General features: G+C 43.2%; 1 protein-coding gene across 1 annotated transcript in view; it reads right to left on the bottom strand.

The window, feature by feature from the left end:
• TSHR (thyroid stimulating hormone receptor) overlaps positions 1 to 9,210 on the bottom strand; it is a 45,210-nt gene extending 36,000 nt beyond the window's left edge. The window contains exon 1 of the mRNA XM_036384144.2: positions 9,035 to 9,210. Coding sequence (XP_036240037.1) covers positions 9,035 to 9,210 — 176 coding nt within the window. The remainder of the gene's footprint in view (positions 1 to 9,034) is intronic.
• Between the last annotated feature and the right edge of the window lie 7,766 nt (positions 9,211 to 16,976).

Below are 16,976 nucleotides of genomic sequence, written 5' to 3'. Positions count from 1 at the left end.
ATGGATGTTATTTTAACATCCACAGCAGTATCAGTGATATTACTTCAGTAAGATATATTAGGGAAGTATCAGCAGTATCAGTGATATTACTTCAATAAGATATATTAGGGAAGTAAATATATATTTTACATAGTTGCCTCTTCATTTTAAAAGAATTTTTAAATGCATATCTACAAAACACAATAAGTAAATACACACCACCCAAAGAATTTCAGATTGAAATTATATGATTTATGATTTGAATCATCTCAACAAAAGCTTTATGTATTGTAATGAACTATTTTCCACCAATACAGGGGGAAAAATTTACCATATGTCAATATGAAACAGAGTTTGTCAATTTGAAACAAAGTAAAAAATTTTACATTCAAAATTCATCTTTCTGAGAAAATTATAAGAGTCTAGCTTTTTATATAGGAGAAATAAACATGACAACAAAGTAATGGCTTGGTAAACAGCTATTGACACATTCATTTCTAGTTTTTTATATCCAATTAAATCCAACACAAACAAAAATATATTTTAAATCATTCTGAAATAAATGCATTATAGTCTTTCAGTGGTGCAAAAATAGCTATAAAAAGGCATTTCACGTAGTGAAATTTGTGCTAAGCTTACCAGAAGATGATTACCACCTAGTGTCCAATGCTAGTATTACCAATGTAGTAGGAATGAGGGAATGATTCACACAGCAAAGGAACTCTGCAAGTAGGGAATTACTTCTGAATATGCAAGACTACATAGCTGCTTTCCTATAACTAGCAGTCCAACAGAATAACATAAAGTATCCCTCAAAACTGGCCCAGCCCTAAGTAATTAAAGAAATACTAGATTCCTTCAAGATGAAATTGTACAGGTCAGTGTTTGGGACAAGTAGGTACTGAAAGTAAGCTCTCACTGCTAATGTATTCTCTGCCTACAAACTGAGGTACATATGGACACTCTCAGACTGACAGGAGAGAATTTAGGTTGGCTACTTGTGAATTTATAGCAAGTAGAAAACACCACTCCACAATGCTGGAGCTTATCCTTGCTCAGTTTGTGATCACCCAGTGCTTCTGACTGGATTTGAGTAAAAAAGACTTTACAGGAAGGAATGATCCCATTCTCAGTCAGTTTTCAGATGACACCAAGATGGGCAGGAATGTTGATCTGCTGGAGGGTAGGAAGGCTCTGTAGAGGGTCCTGCACAGGCTGGAATGATGGGCCAAGGCAACTGTGTGAGGTTCAACAAAGCAAAGTGCCAGCTTGCTGGGTGCCCTCCCAGCTCTTTGTGCACCTCCAGGCTGGTGGGGTAGTATGAGAAGCATAAAAGGCTGTGACTCTCTAAGCACTGCCCAACAATAACTAATACATCCCTGAATAACCAACTTTTTTCCCAGCACAAATCCAAATCCAATCCTATCCACAGCACCATATTTGGTACTATGAAGAAAATAAACTGTATTCCAGCCAAAATCAAGCCACTTCTCTGCAACACTTTTTTCTTTTCATTTGCATCCAGGCCACTTAAGTCCTTTGCCTGGCAGTGCAGCCTGAGGAAATGGAGCATTACTGGAGTAGAGGATAGACCAACCAAGCACTGAAATGTACTGGATATACATCAATCCATGGGACCTGACATCTTGCACCTAAGGGCAATGACGGTGCTGGCAGATATCATTCTAAGGCTACCCTATCATCTTTGAAATATCATGGTGATCAAGGGAGGTTATGTCTGAAAAAAAAATCAGCATGCACATCTTCCAGTGAGGCAAAAAGGAGGATCTGAGGAAACACAGGCTAGTGGCTGCTATGTAGTTATTTTTTGTGTGCAAGTAATTTCATACATTTGAATGTCCTTTTGCAGATGCGATGTACACAATCAGAGGCAAAAAAAAAAATTAAATTCTTTATTTTCATCTATATTTCTATCTTAATAATTTCTAACATTCAGTTTGACTTTTTGACCTCTGCTGAGCAGCTGGCAGCAATTACAGGCACTTAGTGGTTCTCTGATTAAAAGCAATAGTAGCCAGCAATTACGGCCTATTCTTACTCTCTTTCCCTGTAGGAAGTGAGCCTCTTCTGACTGCTCTTTTCTGAAATTTCATGACCCTGTTTGAACTTTCTTTGCAGAAATTTATAGGCTTTTAATTCAATATTTCAGAAACACAGCTCTTCTCTATTGTAGTTAGAGTACATTTTATAGCATGCCATCATAAAGGTTTAAAGTTCAGGGTAAAAGAGGCAGCAGTACTGGGTTTAGGTAAAATCAAAATTTAGTTCAAAAGTAATGAAATAGGTACGTCTGTGGTCACAATACAAGAAAATATATGAGGGTGTAGTGTTTTAATATGGCAATCGGGTGAAGTCCCAGGCGACCGGAATGGATGAAGCATTGCACCCATCTTTTAAAAGGGTGGAAAGGATGACTGGGGTAACTATTGACCTGTCAATCTCATCTCTGGTCCTGGGAAGATCCTCCCAGAAGCTATGCTAAGGCACATGGAAAACAGAGAGGTGATTTGAGACAGTCAGCACAGCTTCACCAAGGGCAAATCCTGTCTGACCAACCCAGTGGCCTTCTCTGATGGAATGACTACATCAGGGGACAAGGGAAGGGCTGCAGATGTCATTTATCCAAGGCTCCAAGTGCACAGGGCAAGGGAGGGGATTCTGCCCCTCTGCTCTAGTGAGACTCCACCTGGAATACTGCATCCAGCTCTGGAGTACTAAGCACAGGAAAGATGTGGACCTGCTGGCGCAGGCTCAGTGGAGGGCCATGAAAGTGATCAGAGAGCTGGAACCCCTCTCTGTGAGGAAAGGTTGAGCTTCTCTTCTGCTGGGCATTTTCAGCCTGCTTCTGCAGGCTGGGGAAGGCTCCAGACACTTTATTACAGCCTTCCAGTACTCAGAGGGCTTCTAACAAAGTTGGGGACACACTTTTTAGTAGTGCCTGCTGCAATAAGGCAGGGCATTATGATTTTAAATTAAAAGATGGTCAATTCAGGCTAGATGTAAAGAAGACATTTTTACAATGACCGTGGTGAAACCCAGACACAGATTGCTCATAAAGGTGGTAGATAAATAATCTCTGGAAGCATTCAAGGTCAGGCTGGATGGTACTCTGACCAACCTGATCTAGTTGAAGATGTCCCTGCTCCTTCAAGAGGTGGTTGGACTAGATCGTCTTCAAAGATGCATTCCAACCCAAACCATTGTATGATTCTATGCTAAATTATAGTATTAGGTTTCAATTAAATTCAACTATTCAATTCTATATTTATGTATCTACTTATTTGTGAGAAAAAACTAGCTCAATCTTTTCATGTTGTGTGATTCAACCTTTGTAAAGAGAAAGGTGGAATTTAAGTGCCTGTTTCTTTGCATTCACAGAGATGATACTCACTGGCTGGAGTTCAAGAGAGAACTAATCTTCTTTTAGTATGTGTCAGCAGCTCATTGCCTACATTTAGGCTTAAATTGTAGTGTTTACTATAGCTGGTCTTATCGCTTCAACTTGAGTCCATGGCATTGCACTTTGCAAAATCCTGAGTGTTGTTTCCCATTGACTCGGGTAAGGTATCAGGGCACTGGCTGGTCTACACAATCTCGAATAGAACAGAAGGTGTTGACATAAAGTGGCCTTTTGCAGATGGCTCACTTCTCGTTTTTGAATAAAACAAGCTACTTTTTCTACTCTCTAAATTTTGGCTACCACACAGTAGCCACCTAAGTGTGGTTAAGAAGGTGTTATGCTATTAGCAGCTTCACAATACATATTGTTAATTTTTTTGAGACTCTTTATTGTGTAGTCTGTGAACATAAGGATATGTAAGGGCTGAGTCCAGCAAAACACAAAAGCATGTTTAAAGTTGAGTTTTTGAGGAACTGAGACTGTATTTCATTTTCCCTATTCCTGGTTTGGGAGATTAGCATTTCACAGTAGTCTCTCTGAATTGCATGTGGGAACGTTCAGTCACACTTGGTGATGAAGGCAGATAATTGAGACATTTTTAAAACACTTCCTGAAACAGTCCAACTTTCAATATATAATTGAAATATAATATCACCTTTTATATATAATATCACCTTTTATAGGATGTTTGGAGGTTCTGTAAACCCATGTTAAGGAAAGCACCACACATTTCTTGATTTTGCAAATATATAAACAGACTGTATGAGTCAGATTCATGAAAAGTTGCCCTCTCCACTGGTATTAGCTATTTGCACAAAAATCTGTAAATTATTCCTTAGTAGTCACATGGATTTTTTTGGGCAAAATTTAAGTTTTTTCTTTTCTTTTACAGATGTATCAATAAACTCTGTTTCCCAATTCAAGAGAAGGCTGTTGTGTGCTTCTGAAGTGTAATGGGTTGGAAATGTTATGCCAAAAGAAAACACTGTAATGAAAACTGATTATAATAGCAATTCAAGATTCAGTGTAGCGTAACACTTACAAAATCAGTCTGTTAAACCACTGTTGAAATCCACTCCAAAAATAAGAGTTTTTTTAACTCTGGTATAAACAACTCTTTTGCTACTATGATAATCAAAACTCATCATCTTCTCAAACAAGGAAACGATACAAATTAATTTTTACTGCCTTATCACCAGTGTCTTCTGTAAAAATGTGTGATATTCTCATTGAGGTTAATCTCTTCACAGCATTTAAAAAAGAACTACTTGCAGTCCTCCTGCTTTCTGTGGAGCAAACTATGTGTGTAGTTCAAAAATGCTGAAGCAATGCTTGTTTCTACAGTTTTTGGTTTGTGCTTGCACAGTTCCTAGCACTTGATAGGTTTCTGTGCCATGACTCAGGAAATTTAAATGTTCCAAACAAGAAATGTTACTGATCCAATGACTGATAAGGAATGAAAGAAAATATTGTATTCAATGTTCACAAGGTATTATTTTGGTAATATTTCTCTATTCCCTTAGTCCCTCAATCCTGTTCTTCATCTGCTCACTTTGAGTTGGCCTGTGTATATACAGTAAAGCAGTGCAGTTTGTAAGTTACTTCAAGAACCCTTAGAACAGTGCTTCAATTTCCCATTGGGATTATGAAGAAATCCTTTCACTGTAGCATTTCAATTTAACTGAGACAATAATACACACTAATTTTTTGACCTAGTGTATTGGACCTACTGTATGTCAAGTGCAGGATTGTTGTGTGTTAATAGCAGGATTATAGAAGCAAAACGATGCCTTTCTAGGCAAAATATGTAGGTAAGTACAATAACAAGCAACAGAATTGACAAGAAAGTATAGTTTTATATAAAATACAATATTTAGGGAACATTTTATGTTGCAGCCATGTACATAGAATTATTTCAATCATTATCGGAAAAGCAATTGATAAAACGATTTCATGGATTTGGTAAGTATAATGCTGTTTGGCAAAAAAAATTAATTATTTTAAGAAGGTTCAAATCTGGCTCTGTCTTCAGAAATAGTCAAATGCTTTTACAAATGAAAATAATCACATATGTTTTGGAAAATGAATTAATTGCAACTAAAAAATATTTCAAAATGTGTAGCCATTCTATATTACCTACAGAAGATACAGAATATATGGGCATTAATCAGAAGGCAGTACCCTACCTATGGCAAATTTACTGGAGCAAATGCAGAATTAGTGTCTAATGTAAAGAGCATATTCTTGAAGACTGTACTGGTTTTGTATCTATTTATATACCAGTTCATCTGTCCTTGCCTAACATCCTCTTGTTCAATTTCAATCAAGTTTGATTATGTTGATATGAAAATAGCACCTGGGTACAGGATAGAAACCTTATTGACAGGGAAGGGAAGGGAAGGGAAGGGAAGGGAAGGGAAGGGAAGGGAAGGGAAGGGAAGGGAAGGGAAGGGAAGGGAAGGGAAGGGAAGGGAAGGGAAGGGAAGGGAAGGGAAGGGAAGGGAAGGGAGAGATTAAGTTATTTTAGTTAGTGAATGCAGGAGATGCAATACACACTGAATAAGAAGCAAAACTTTATTAGTTTTATTGTAAAAGAAAAAGAATTAAAAACAATTAGAAATAGATTTATAAAAGGAAAATAATTGAGAAGTGCATTGAGGTGATGCTGGAATAGTGATACCACCTGACTGTGTCATCACAATGATGCCAAGAAGCATATTACAATAATTCAAGAATTATGATGCAATTACATCTTTGAAAAAATGTTCAGTGGGGTTTTGGTGATCTGTATGTGTAAGTAAACAAAAAAAAAATCTTATACTGAAAAAAGGTCATCTCCAAAATCAATATCTGTGCATTCAGGAATCTGGAAAAGTACCTGCATTAACTATAGTTAGATAAATAACATTTTAAAATGAACACACTTTTCTGGCTTAAGTTCATGTCCCTTTTCTACTACAAGAGTTAGAAATAAACTTTTATTGAATTTCTTGTAAGCATTTCTTAAAAAATGGTTTGCCCCATTCTTTTAAAGTAGCAAAAGAGAAATGAGAACAGCTCTGATTGAATAATCAGAATGAAACTTTAATTGGAGGTTCAAGATCCTGTGCATTGAAAAGAGCTCATCATCTCCAAAAGCTGGCAAAGTGTTCCTAGTCTCACCAGTCTTAGTCCTACAAACCCTACAAAACTGAATAGCCACACAAAAAAGTTTTTAAATTGGCAATCTTGAGGTTCACTTGTTACCACCAAGAAGCAAAATTACTTTGCTTAAAGTAACAAACTTGCTGCATTTAGGGAAAATTGTAGAGAGTTTAAACATAAAGTGTGCAATATGTACAGCTACATATCTCATCTCAAAGAAGACTTTATTTGTTCTTAAGGTTAACAGAAACTTCAATTATTTTGGAATCTTTTGGCCTTGATTCAGAACTGCTGCCTATTGTACAGAAAAAGATGAAAACATGACAGAATCAGGGGCACACATTTTACAATCTCACAAAATTCTGTGTGTTGTTTTAACTGCCATGTGCAAATAATCCAGTCTGAAGCATCTGAAAGCACTCTGAACAAAAGCCACATATAGGTAAATGTTATGACTCCCATTAAACATATGGAGGGAAAGAAATATTAAGACATTTGCAGAGAGCAAGGGACTACAGAATTGGGTACAGTCCACCAGATTTCAGCAATTCAAATAAGAGAACAGAAGGAACATAAACACAGTTTATCCAGAGGGAAAACTTCAAACTGAAGTAAAAAACTGTAGTAGTTTTTTGGTTTTTTTTTGTGTTTGATTGGGTTGTGTTTTGTTTGCTTGTTTGTTTGGGAAGGTTGTGTGTAAAAATTCTGTTTTCCTTATTTCCTCAGATAATTCTCCCATTTGCTTTCAAATAAAAGACTGTGCAGCACACATTCTACCACTTCTACCATACACTATAAAATCACAAACCACATTGTCATTACATGGAATATTTTCTTGACATGGCAGGGAGTACACATCTTGAGAAGTTTGCAATGGTCACTCCAATGATTAAATTTCACCCCAAATAAACAGAAAAATATTTCTCTGTTGTTTTCATTAATTACTTTTCCCATGGAAATAAGATCTTCACTGGGTGTTTTTGTCTTTTCAAAACAATGGCTTATTATTTTACAGCCCCCATTACTACAGGTGTTTAAAACACTAGAATTCCAGTGGCCAAAGTGCTTACTTGTGGAGCTGTATGCAGAGAGGTACTTCTCAGCCATCAAACCAGCATATTTCAAGGGAAGTATCAAATTTCATTATGTGATCTCATTGTTTCTATTAACTATTTTAAATGCCTGTATAAAGGTATTTTCTCCCATAAACTGAAACTGCTATATTTTCTAACTTATGGTAGATTTCAAAGAACATACTACTTGGTGCATGCCATAGCATTACTGCAATTTCAACCTAAATAAACTGTGTATATAAAAGTATAATAACAAAAAAGTGTATAATTTAAAATCTTATTAACCAAAATACTGCAGTCTAACCATCCAAAACATTAACGGCAAGCAAAAATAATGGAAATAACATAAATATTTTTTTCTTTCTTTCTAGGCAAGTGACCAATTTAAGCTTTTACTTTCAGTGTTAAAAAATCTGAGAAGTATTCAAATAACTGCAAATAATTTAACGGTTCTTATTTATATAAAGTCCTGAGAATCATTATCAAGACATAAATGAATCAATCTGTTACTAGTTTACCTTGCAATTAAATCAACTGAGTTTGAGTTCATTTACTTTATCAGAAAGTAATCTATATTTACAAATGAAACTTCCATAAAGACTATAAAATTTCCATACAGACTATAAAACTTTTGTACCTCAAGAAACAAAGTGGAAGCCCAGAGTGATTCATGTGCTCAGTTGAAGCTGGCAGGTGCCATTTCAGTCTCATTACAGTATTTGACTCTCAGATATGACACAAGACGCTCATCTGGATTGGCAACAGGAACCCGGACAAGATCTTCTACTGTGCCCATAATGTACCAAACACTTAGGCTGAGCTACCTGAATTACTCTATCCCTTTGGCAAGCTCTAAATTTGCTGCTTTATCCCATACTCCACACTTTCATCTGAAGTGCCCTTTCTCCCAGACAGTATACTTGGATTCTCAATTCTCATGGATTCTTTTTCTTTTCCTTTGACAAAGAAGCTGAAAATGAACACAGAGGATTTTGTGGAAGTCTTTGTGAGGTGACACATCCCATTCCTATTGATTTTTAATCACAAAATTGTGTTTGATCTACCTTTCCTTCCCCTCATCCCCTAAGCACTTGCCACACAGAATCCAGCCTACTGCTCGCTTTGCCCACAAACAGCCCAGTTACTTATTTTCCTACATTTTTCACAGAACTCTTAAGATCCAATGAACCATCTCTTCACAACTCTTGAAGGTTTGAGAGTCACTTTTCCTACCTGTTCCTGCCACACGCAGAGTCTGCACACTGCTGTTCCACTCTCCTGTACCGCCCAGGTAATCTGCAGCACCTCTGCCCTCTCACCACCTCCTCATCTCATAGGACATCAGCTCGGAGCATCTCCTGCCTGCAAAGTATGAACACTCACAGCTGGCTTCCCTAAACCATCTCCATGTACTCACAGGGTCTGGGTGTCCTCTGGGAGGCTGGGAATAAAGTAGATGTCCCTGCAAGTGATTTTGTAGTCCTCCCAGTCAGAACACTCGCAGAAGGCTGAAGGACACCTCTCTGTGCCCCGGCTGCACAGCACCAGCACCAGCAGCAACTGGTGAAGGAAGGCTACCGTGAGGCACAGCATCTTCCGCCGTCCGCTCCCGCTCTGCCCCTCGCTTCTCCGAGGAGACGAGGAGATCCCAGAGCTGCACGGGCAGACGACGCTGCCCCGCCGGGAGAAGCTGCCGGGGAAAGGCGGCACCTGTGCTGGACAACGCCGCCTCCTCACTAAGCGGGGTCAGGAAAGGTCTCAGCAAGCCCTGAGCGCCCTCGCCGTCGGGCAGGGTCCCTCTCCTCGCCCCGGCCCCGCGCCCATCCGGCCAGCCATCCTGGACCCGGCCCCCCGCTCCTCCGCACCCCTTCTGCGGGGTATCCCGGGGCCCGTTCCCCGGCTCCCAGCGCCCGCTCCCCGGCTCCCAGCGCCCGTTTCCCGGCTCTCAGAGCCCGTTCCCCGGCTCCTCCGCACCCGCTCCCCGGCTCCCAGCGCCCGCTCCCCGGCTCCCAGCGCCCGTTCCCCGGCTCCTCCGCACCCGCTTCCCGGCTCTCAGCGCCCGTTCCCCGGCTCCCAGCGCCTGCTCCCCGGCTCTCAGAGCCCGCTCCCCGGCTCCCAGCGCCCGTTCCCCGGCTCCCAGCGCCCGCTCCCCGGCTCCCAGCGCCCGCTCCCCGGCTCTCACCCCGGCTCTCACCCCGGCTCTCACCCCGGCTCTCACCGCCGCGCCGCTCCCGGGACCCCGCCGCTGTCCGCGCTCCCTCCGCAGCCTTGGGGCTCCGGGGCCGCCTGCCGCGGGCGGCCGGCACCGCGCGGGGCCAGCGGGTTCTGCCCTACCCAGCCCAGCCCTGCCCTGCCCTTGCTCTGCCCAGCCGGGGCGAGAACCGCGCCGGCAGCGGGATCGGCCCGCCGAGCCGCTTTCAAAGGCAGAGGCGAAACGTCGGACCCCGACCATTCTTCCTGGCATCTTTGCAAAAAGGAACAGGAGGAAGGGGGTTGAGTAAGAGCCAGACTAACCTGTGAAAGCGATGAAGTTAAAGCAGACCTTTGCAACAAGCAAATATTCAGTGACTGCAAGTTAGACATGCACTAAATGTATAGCTGTTAAAAAAGCACTGCAAGTTCAAAAGAGTGATTTTGAAAATGACAGGATAGAGCAAAAGAGGAGAGAGTAGCATTTCCCACATTATCAGACAAGATAAAATCCATCCTCCAAATAAAAAAAATGGGGGAAAAAATCTAACCTTGACAGAAATGAAGTGGAATTATTGTCACCTTAAGTAGGTATACAACAAGACAAATGTCAACATAAATGTTTGTAGTCTTCAGAGGACGAAACTCGAAAATGTAACCTATGCACAGTACAAATTAGATTACATGATTCTTGGATAATTAGTCCAGCTACATTAGTTATTCAAACATTTTGAGTACAATACATCAGACACTATTTTGATATAACTCTTTAAAAGTACTTTAAGTCAGTTCACCAGTATATGTTTCCTAAATGTAATGAATCCCCTCAATACATCTTTTTAAGGTAAGCAAGTGATACCATGGCCATAAAGAAATTTTAATATAAATCCTGATCTTATGGGCTTATGTTAAATCTCGTGTAAGTGAGGAATCCCATGAGTTACACTTATCCCATTTAGGATGGAGTATCCTTTGGGGGTGTCCCAGAGAGAGGTCAAGCTGAAGCACCCACAAGTGTCCTAGAGAATTTCACACTGCATTGCATGCATTCCCTTAGAAACACTGGCTATCCTCTGCCCTGTTCAGTCATGTCCTTCTGACACACTGCTCACATCTGTAACTCACCTGCAGCCCTAAGAGCCACCACATTTTGGTGTCTGTACCAACCTGACTAAGTAACAACAAAGCCACAGGCAGATCACTGAATTTCAAGGTAAATGAGCAAATGAGATACACGGTCCACAGAGGCACAGATGAGACAAAATTGTGACTCAGTCTTGCCAAGTCAGACATGGGGCTTGTAACTGCTCATCACTTTGGCCAGTGCTAAGGGAGACAACCCCAGCATGGTGTAAGCCAGACTGGCTGGCTCGAGGCTGCCGCCAAGGTGTTCAAGGTTGCCATCTCTCAGCAGTGGGATCATGTTCTTTCCCAGCCAAGAGCTAATGACACATTTCATGAAGAAGAAAGCCACAAAGCAGTACAGGTTCTGAGAGTGGAAACACATCTACTTCTGTGCTGCTACCCCATCTGGTCCTGTCCCAGCCATCTTGTCCTCTGTGGAAACTAAACACACCATATACTGTTTGGCATAGCTGAGAGTCAGCAAATACAACATTACTTAGCACAGTTGCTACAATCTGCAAAACCTACACTTGTCCAACACTCAGGGTAATATTGCCTGGCATTCATGAGGCATAGCCTGTCTTCCTGTTTTTGGAACCATAGACAAGATAAAAATTCTCATCCACCAATGATATCAGTTGTGGGACACAATTGTATTATTTCATAATAATTTGAGATCTTATTGATCTCTGAGGGCAAATCACCAGAATGGGATAGTGAGGCAAGCTCAGGGTTCTGTACTGTGTGTCCCATTCAATCCTGCTGATCTTTCCCAGATCTGGAAACACCAACTCAAGAGTCCGACTGTAGGGAGGCTTTTGCCAGGATCTGTGGGACCTGCCTTCTTTTTTCTTCTCATGCTGTTGTGGTTCCCATGACCATAATTTTTAAAAATTAAATGCAGATATATCAGAGATCAAACAAACATGAAAGTTTAGTGGATTTAGGCTTGCCTTGGATCCTCTATCCAATGGGAGGAATCAGCCACTTAAATTTCACCTAATGTGTTACATGTTACAAAAATCATGCAGTGCTATACCTGCCTACATTCTCCTCTGGTTTTCTTCTTCTTACTGCCAAAGTAACAGTTTGTCCCAGGGACACTGTACACCTTATTAAAAATAAGAAATTAAACTCTCTGCACCTTTTGGCTTTGGCAAAGAAATATTTTGGTTGGCACAGGCTGACAACAAAGCATACAAAACCATCCAGCAAAACAAATGTATCATCAAAGAAATTTCTGTTGTCTTTTGGACCTCTCAGCTTCTTAGATTATCTTCTCAGACGACATAACAACTAGGAACCCAGACTTGGTACCATGCACATCTGTGATGTGGCGAAAATTTGTGCGACTTGGGCCACATGAATATGCTTCTGCTTTAGCCATAATGAAGAGGGATGAGAGGGATGAGACTGTGCTTGATTTGGCAAGGAAGCTCCGAGCATATGCAGATGCTGTGCATAGCCCAACACATGCCAGAATCGCAGCGGTAGAAACACGTCTGCAGAAATTAGAGGAGAAGATAGAGGAGAATCATAAGAAGCTCAGAGAGGAGATGAAAGAAGATCTTCTCCAAATCTCGGCAGTACAGATCAGAGGTTCTGGTATCCAAGGCAGACATTTCCCAGATGGCGAGAGAAGGTACACCCCACGAACAGAGCTGTGGTTCTACCTGCGTGACTGTGGAGAAAACATGAGGAGATGGGATGGGAAATCTGCTGTTCTGGTACAACGGGTGTGTGAATTGAAGGAAGACAGGGCTGAGAGAGGGAGTTCCACCAAAAGGAAAGCAGCTCCAGTTGCCCGTAGCCGAACTGCCAGGTATGATGATGATGACATGTCCGATCCCCTTGATGGAACATCCAAGACATGTGCCCAGGGAAAGAAGGATAACCAGGCTTAGAGGGGCCCTGCCTCTAGCTAGGTAAAGGCTAGGGAAAACCACGTTTTCTGGACTCTGTGGATTTGTTGGCCTGGCACATTGGAACCACAAAAGTATAAAGCCTTGATTGATACTGGTGCTCAATGTACATTAATTCCATTGAGACATGTGGGGACAGAGTCTGTTTCTATTGCTGGTGTGACAGGGGGATCCCAGGATTTCACTTTGGTGGAAGCTGATGTGAGCCTGACTGGGAATGAATGGAAGAAACATCCTATCATGACTGGCCCAGAGGCCCCATGTATTTTGGGCATAGACTACCTTCGAAGTGGGTATTTCAAAGAGCCAAAAGGACGCAGGTGGGCATTTGGGATAGCAGCTGTAGTGACAGAGGGCATCCAGCAATTGAACACCTTGCCTGGGCTGTCTGAGAATCCATCTGCAGTAGGGCGCCTGACGGGAGAAGAGCAACGAGTGCCAATTGCCACTTCCACAGTGCATTGATGACAGTATAGAACCACTCGAGATGCTGTGATCCCCATCCATAAGATGATCCGAGAGCTGGAGAGCCAAGGGGTGGTCAGCAAGACCCACTCACCCTTCAACAGCCCTATTTGGCCTGTGCGAAAATCTGAAGGAGAATGGAGATTGACTGTGGACTATCGTGCATTGAATGAAGTGACTCCACCACTGAGTGCTGCCGTGCCAGACATATTAGAGCTCCAGTACGAGCTGGAGTCCAAGGCAGGGAGGTGGTATGCCACTATAGACATTGCCAATGCATTTTTCTCCATTCCTCTGGCAGCAGAATGCAGGCCTCAGTTTGCTTTCACATGGAGGGGAGTGCAGTATGCCTGGAACCGACTGCCCCAGGGGTGGAAGCACAGTCTTACCATCTGCCATGGACTGATCCAGACTGCACTAGAAAGGGGTGAGGCTCCAGAACATCTGCAACATATTGATGACATCATTGTGTGTGGGAACACAGCTGCGGAAGTGTTTGAGAAAGGAAAGAAAATCATCCAAATCCTCCTGGGAGCTGGTTTTGCCATTAAAAAGAGCAAAGTAAAGGGACCAGCTCATGAGATTCAGTTCTTAGGAGTGAAGTGGCAAGATGGATGGCATCAGATTCCTACAGATGTCATCAACAAGATCACAGCAATGTCTCCACCCACCGATAAGAAGGAGACACAAGCTTTCCTAGGTGCCATAGGCTTTTGGAGGATGAACATTCCTGAGTACAGTCAGATCGTGAGCCCTCTTTACCTGGTCACCTGCAAGAAGAACAATTTCCAGTGGGGCCCTGAGCAGCAACAAGCCTTTGTCCAGATCAAGCAGGAGATCACTCATGCGGTTGCCCTTGGCCCGGTCAGGACGGGACCAGATGTGAAGAACATGCTCTACTCTGCAGCTGGGAACCATGGCTTGTCCTGGAGCCTTTGGCAGAAGGTGATTGGGGAGACTCGGGGTTGACCACTGGGATTTTGGAGTCGAAGCTACAGAGGGTCTGAAGCCAACTACACTCCCAACAGAGAAGGAAATCTTGGCTGCCTATGAAGGAGTCCAAGCCGCTTCAGAGGTGATTGGTACAGAAGCGCAACTCCTCCTGGCACCCCGACTGCCGGTGCTGGGGTGGATGTTCAAAGGCAAGGTTCCTTCCACCCACCATGCCACCAGTGCCACACGGAGCAAGTGGATTGCTCTTATCACACAGCGCGCCCATATAGGTAAACTGAATCACCCTGGGATTTTGGAGGTAATTACAAATTGGCCCGAAGGTGAGAATTTTGGTGTCACAGATGAAGAACAAGAACCAGTGACATGGGCTGAAGAGGCTCCTCCATATAACCAACTGCCCCCAGAGGAAACACGCTATGCTCTTTTCACTGACAGTTCCTGTCGCATCGTAGGGATGAACCGGAAGTGGAAAGCAGCCGTATGGAGCCCCACACAACAGGCTGCACAAGCTACCGAAGGAGAAGGTGGATCAAGTCAACTTGTGGAACTCAAAGCTGTTCAACTGGCCCTGGACATTGCAGAAAGAGAGAAATGGCCAAAGCTCTACCTCTACACTGATTCGTGGGTAGTAGCCAATGCTTTGTGGGGTTGGCGGGAGAGGTGGAAAGAGGCTAACTGGCAACGTAGAGGAAAACCAATTTGGGCTGCTGATGAGTGGAAAGATATTGCTAGCACAGGGTAGGGAGGCTACCTGTGAAAGTCCACCATGTAGATGCCCATGTCCCCAAGAGTAGAGCCAATGAGGAGCACCAAAACAATGAGCAGGTAGACCAGGCTGCAAGGATAGGGGTGTCCAGGATAGACCTAGATTGGGAACACAGGGGAGAGTTATTCCTAGCTCGATGGGCCCATGATGCCTCAGGCGATCAGGGCAGAGATACCACCTGTAAGTGGGCATGAGACTGAGGGGGATCTCTAACCATGGACAGTATTTCACAGGTTATCCATGACTGTGAGACGTGTGCTGCCATCAAGCAGGCCAAGCGAATGAAGCCCCTATGGTATGGTGGGCGGTTGTCCAAGTACAAGTATGGGGAGGCCTGGCAGATTGACTCCATCACACTGCCCCAGACACGCCAGGGCAAGCGCTACGTGCTGACCATGGTGGAAGCCACCACTGGATGGTTGGAAACCTACCCTGTGTCTCATGCTACTGCCCGGAACACCATCCTGGGCCTGGAAAAGCAGGTCCTTTGGAGGCATGGTACCCCTGAGAGAATTGAGTCAGACAATGGGACTCATTTCAAGAACAGCCTTATCAACACCTGGGCTAGCGAACATGGCATTGAGTGGGTGTACCAAATCCCCTACCATGCACCAGCTGCAGGAAAAGTAGAGAGGTACAATGGACTACTAAAAACCCAGTTGAAAGCTTTGGGTGGGGGATCTTTCAAAAATTGGGAGCAGCATTTAGCAAAGGCCAACTGGTTAGTAACAGCCGAGGTTCCACCTAATGAGCAGGTCCTGCCCAGTCTGAGTCCCTGAATATAATAGATGGAGATAAAGTCCCAGTGGTACGTGTCAGAGGTTTGTTAGGGAAGACTGTGTGGGTCAATTCTGCCTTGAGTACAGACAAACCCATTCGTGGGGTTGTCTTTGCTCAGGGACCAGGTTGCACATGGTGGATAATGCAAAGAGATGGAACAACACGATGTGTACCTCAGGGAGATCTGATTGTGGGGTGAGAATGATATGCAATATCACTGTTAGTTGGATGTTACTGCCATTGTCTGTACATTAAACCATACAGACATGAGACAGAAGGAAATGCGTAAGTGTTGAAGGTCTGGGCAAGTGGGAGATGGAGGAGATGTGCAAGTGTCGAAGGTCTGAGCAAGTGATAGATGGAGCTTTGAGTGAGTAAAGTGAAAGGGGGGAATCCTGCAGCTCTGTAGTATAGTGGGATGGATTCAGTGGTCCAGTGTGGGGATGTGATGAGGGCATGATGGGTATTGCTTGTAAATTTTGGGGGAACAGATGGAAATTTTGAGTGAATAAATGCATGATGTGTGGTAGTATGTTGATGATATGGGGATAAGGGGTGGAATGTCCTAGGGTGACATTATGATGCTTGTATCCCCATTCATGTGTTCTGTTTATGCTGGATATTATGTTCTGTGCCTTTAAGACTGGCTCTGAAGAGGGAAAATTTTGTTTGCATTTTCTTATCAGCCTGGCGGGACACAGAGACAGGGCAGCAGCTCGTGCTGCTTTTGGTTTTTTTGCTTTTGCTTTTTTTGCTTTGCTCTCTCTCTTGCTCTTGCTTCTGCTTCGCTTCTGCTTGCTCTTGCTTCCGCTCATTAGCTAGTTCAGCTAAACAGTCCAAATTTCTTCCTGGACTGTTTCTCCTTTCCTTTCTGGAAAGAACTTGAACCTGCTCCAGACTGGGACCTGGGAACAGCGAGAGTTTGCACCTTGTGGCCTGCAGCAGCTACCCCAGCACTGGAGGGACTGATAACAGAGCTACCACCCCCAAAAGAGACCTTCTGAATTTGTCATCTTTTTCAGAGCGGTGTCATCCAGTATTGTTCATTCTGTGTACTGGGGGGTGCTGTGCCTGTTAAATAAGCAGGTTCTTTCCACTTCTCTCAGAGGAATTCTTCTCGAACCGGTTGGGGGGGGGGGGGTCGTGGGGGTTTGCTT

The sequence above is a fragment of the Molothrus ater genome, chromosome 6 (genome assembly GCF_012460135.2).
Source record: "Molothrus ater isolate BHLD 08-10-18 breed brown headed cowbird chromosome 6, BPBGC_Mater_1.1, whole genome shotgun sequence".
In the NCBI taxonomy this organism is placed as follows: Eukaryota; Metazoa; Chordata; class Aves; order Passeriformes; family Icteridae; genus Molothrus; species Molothrus ater.
This window is presented reverse-complemented; position numbering and strand designations above follow the sequence as displayed.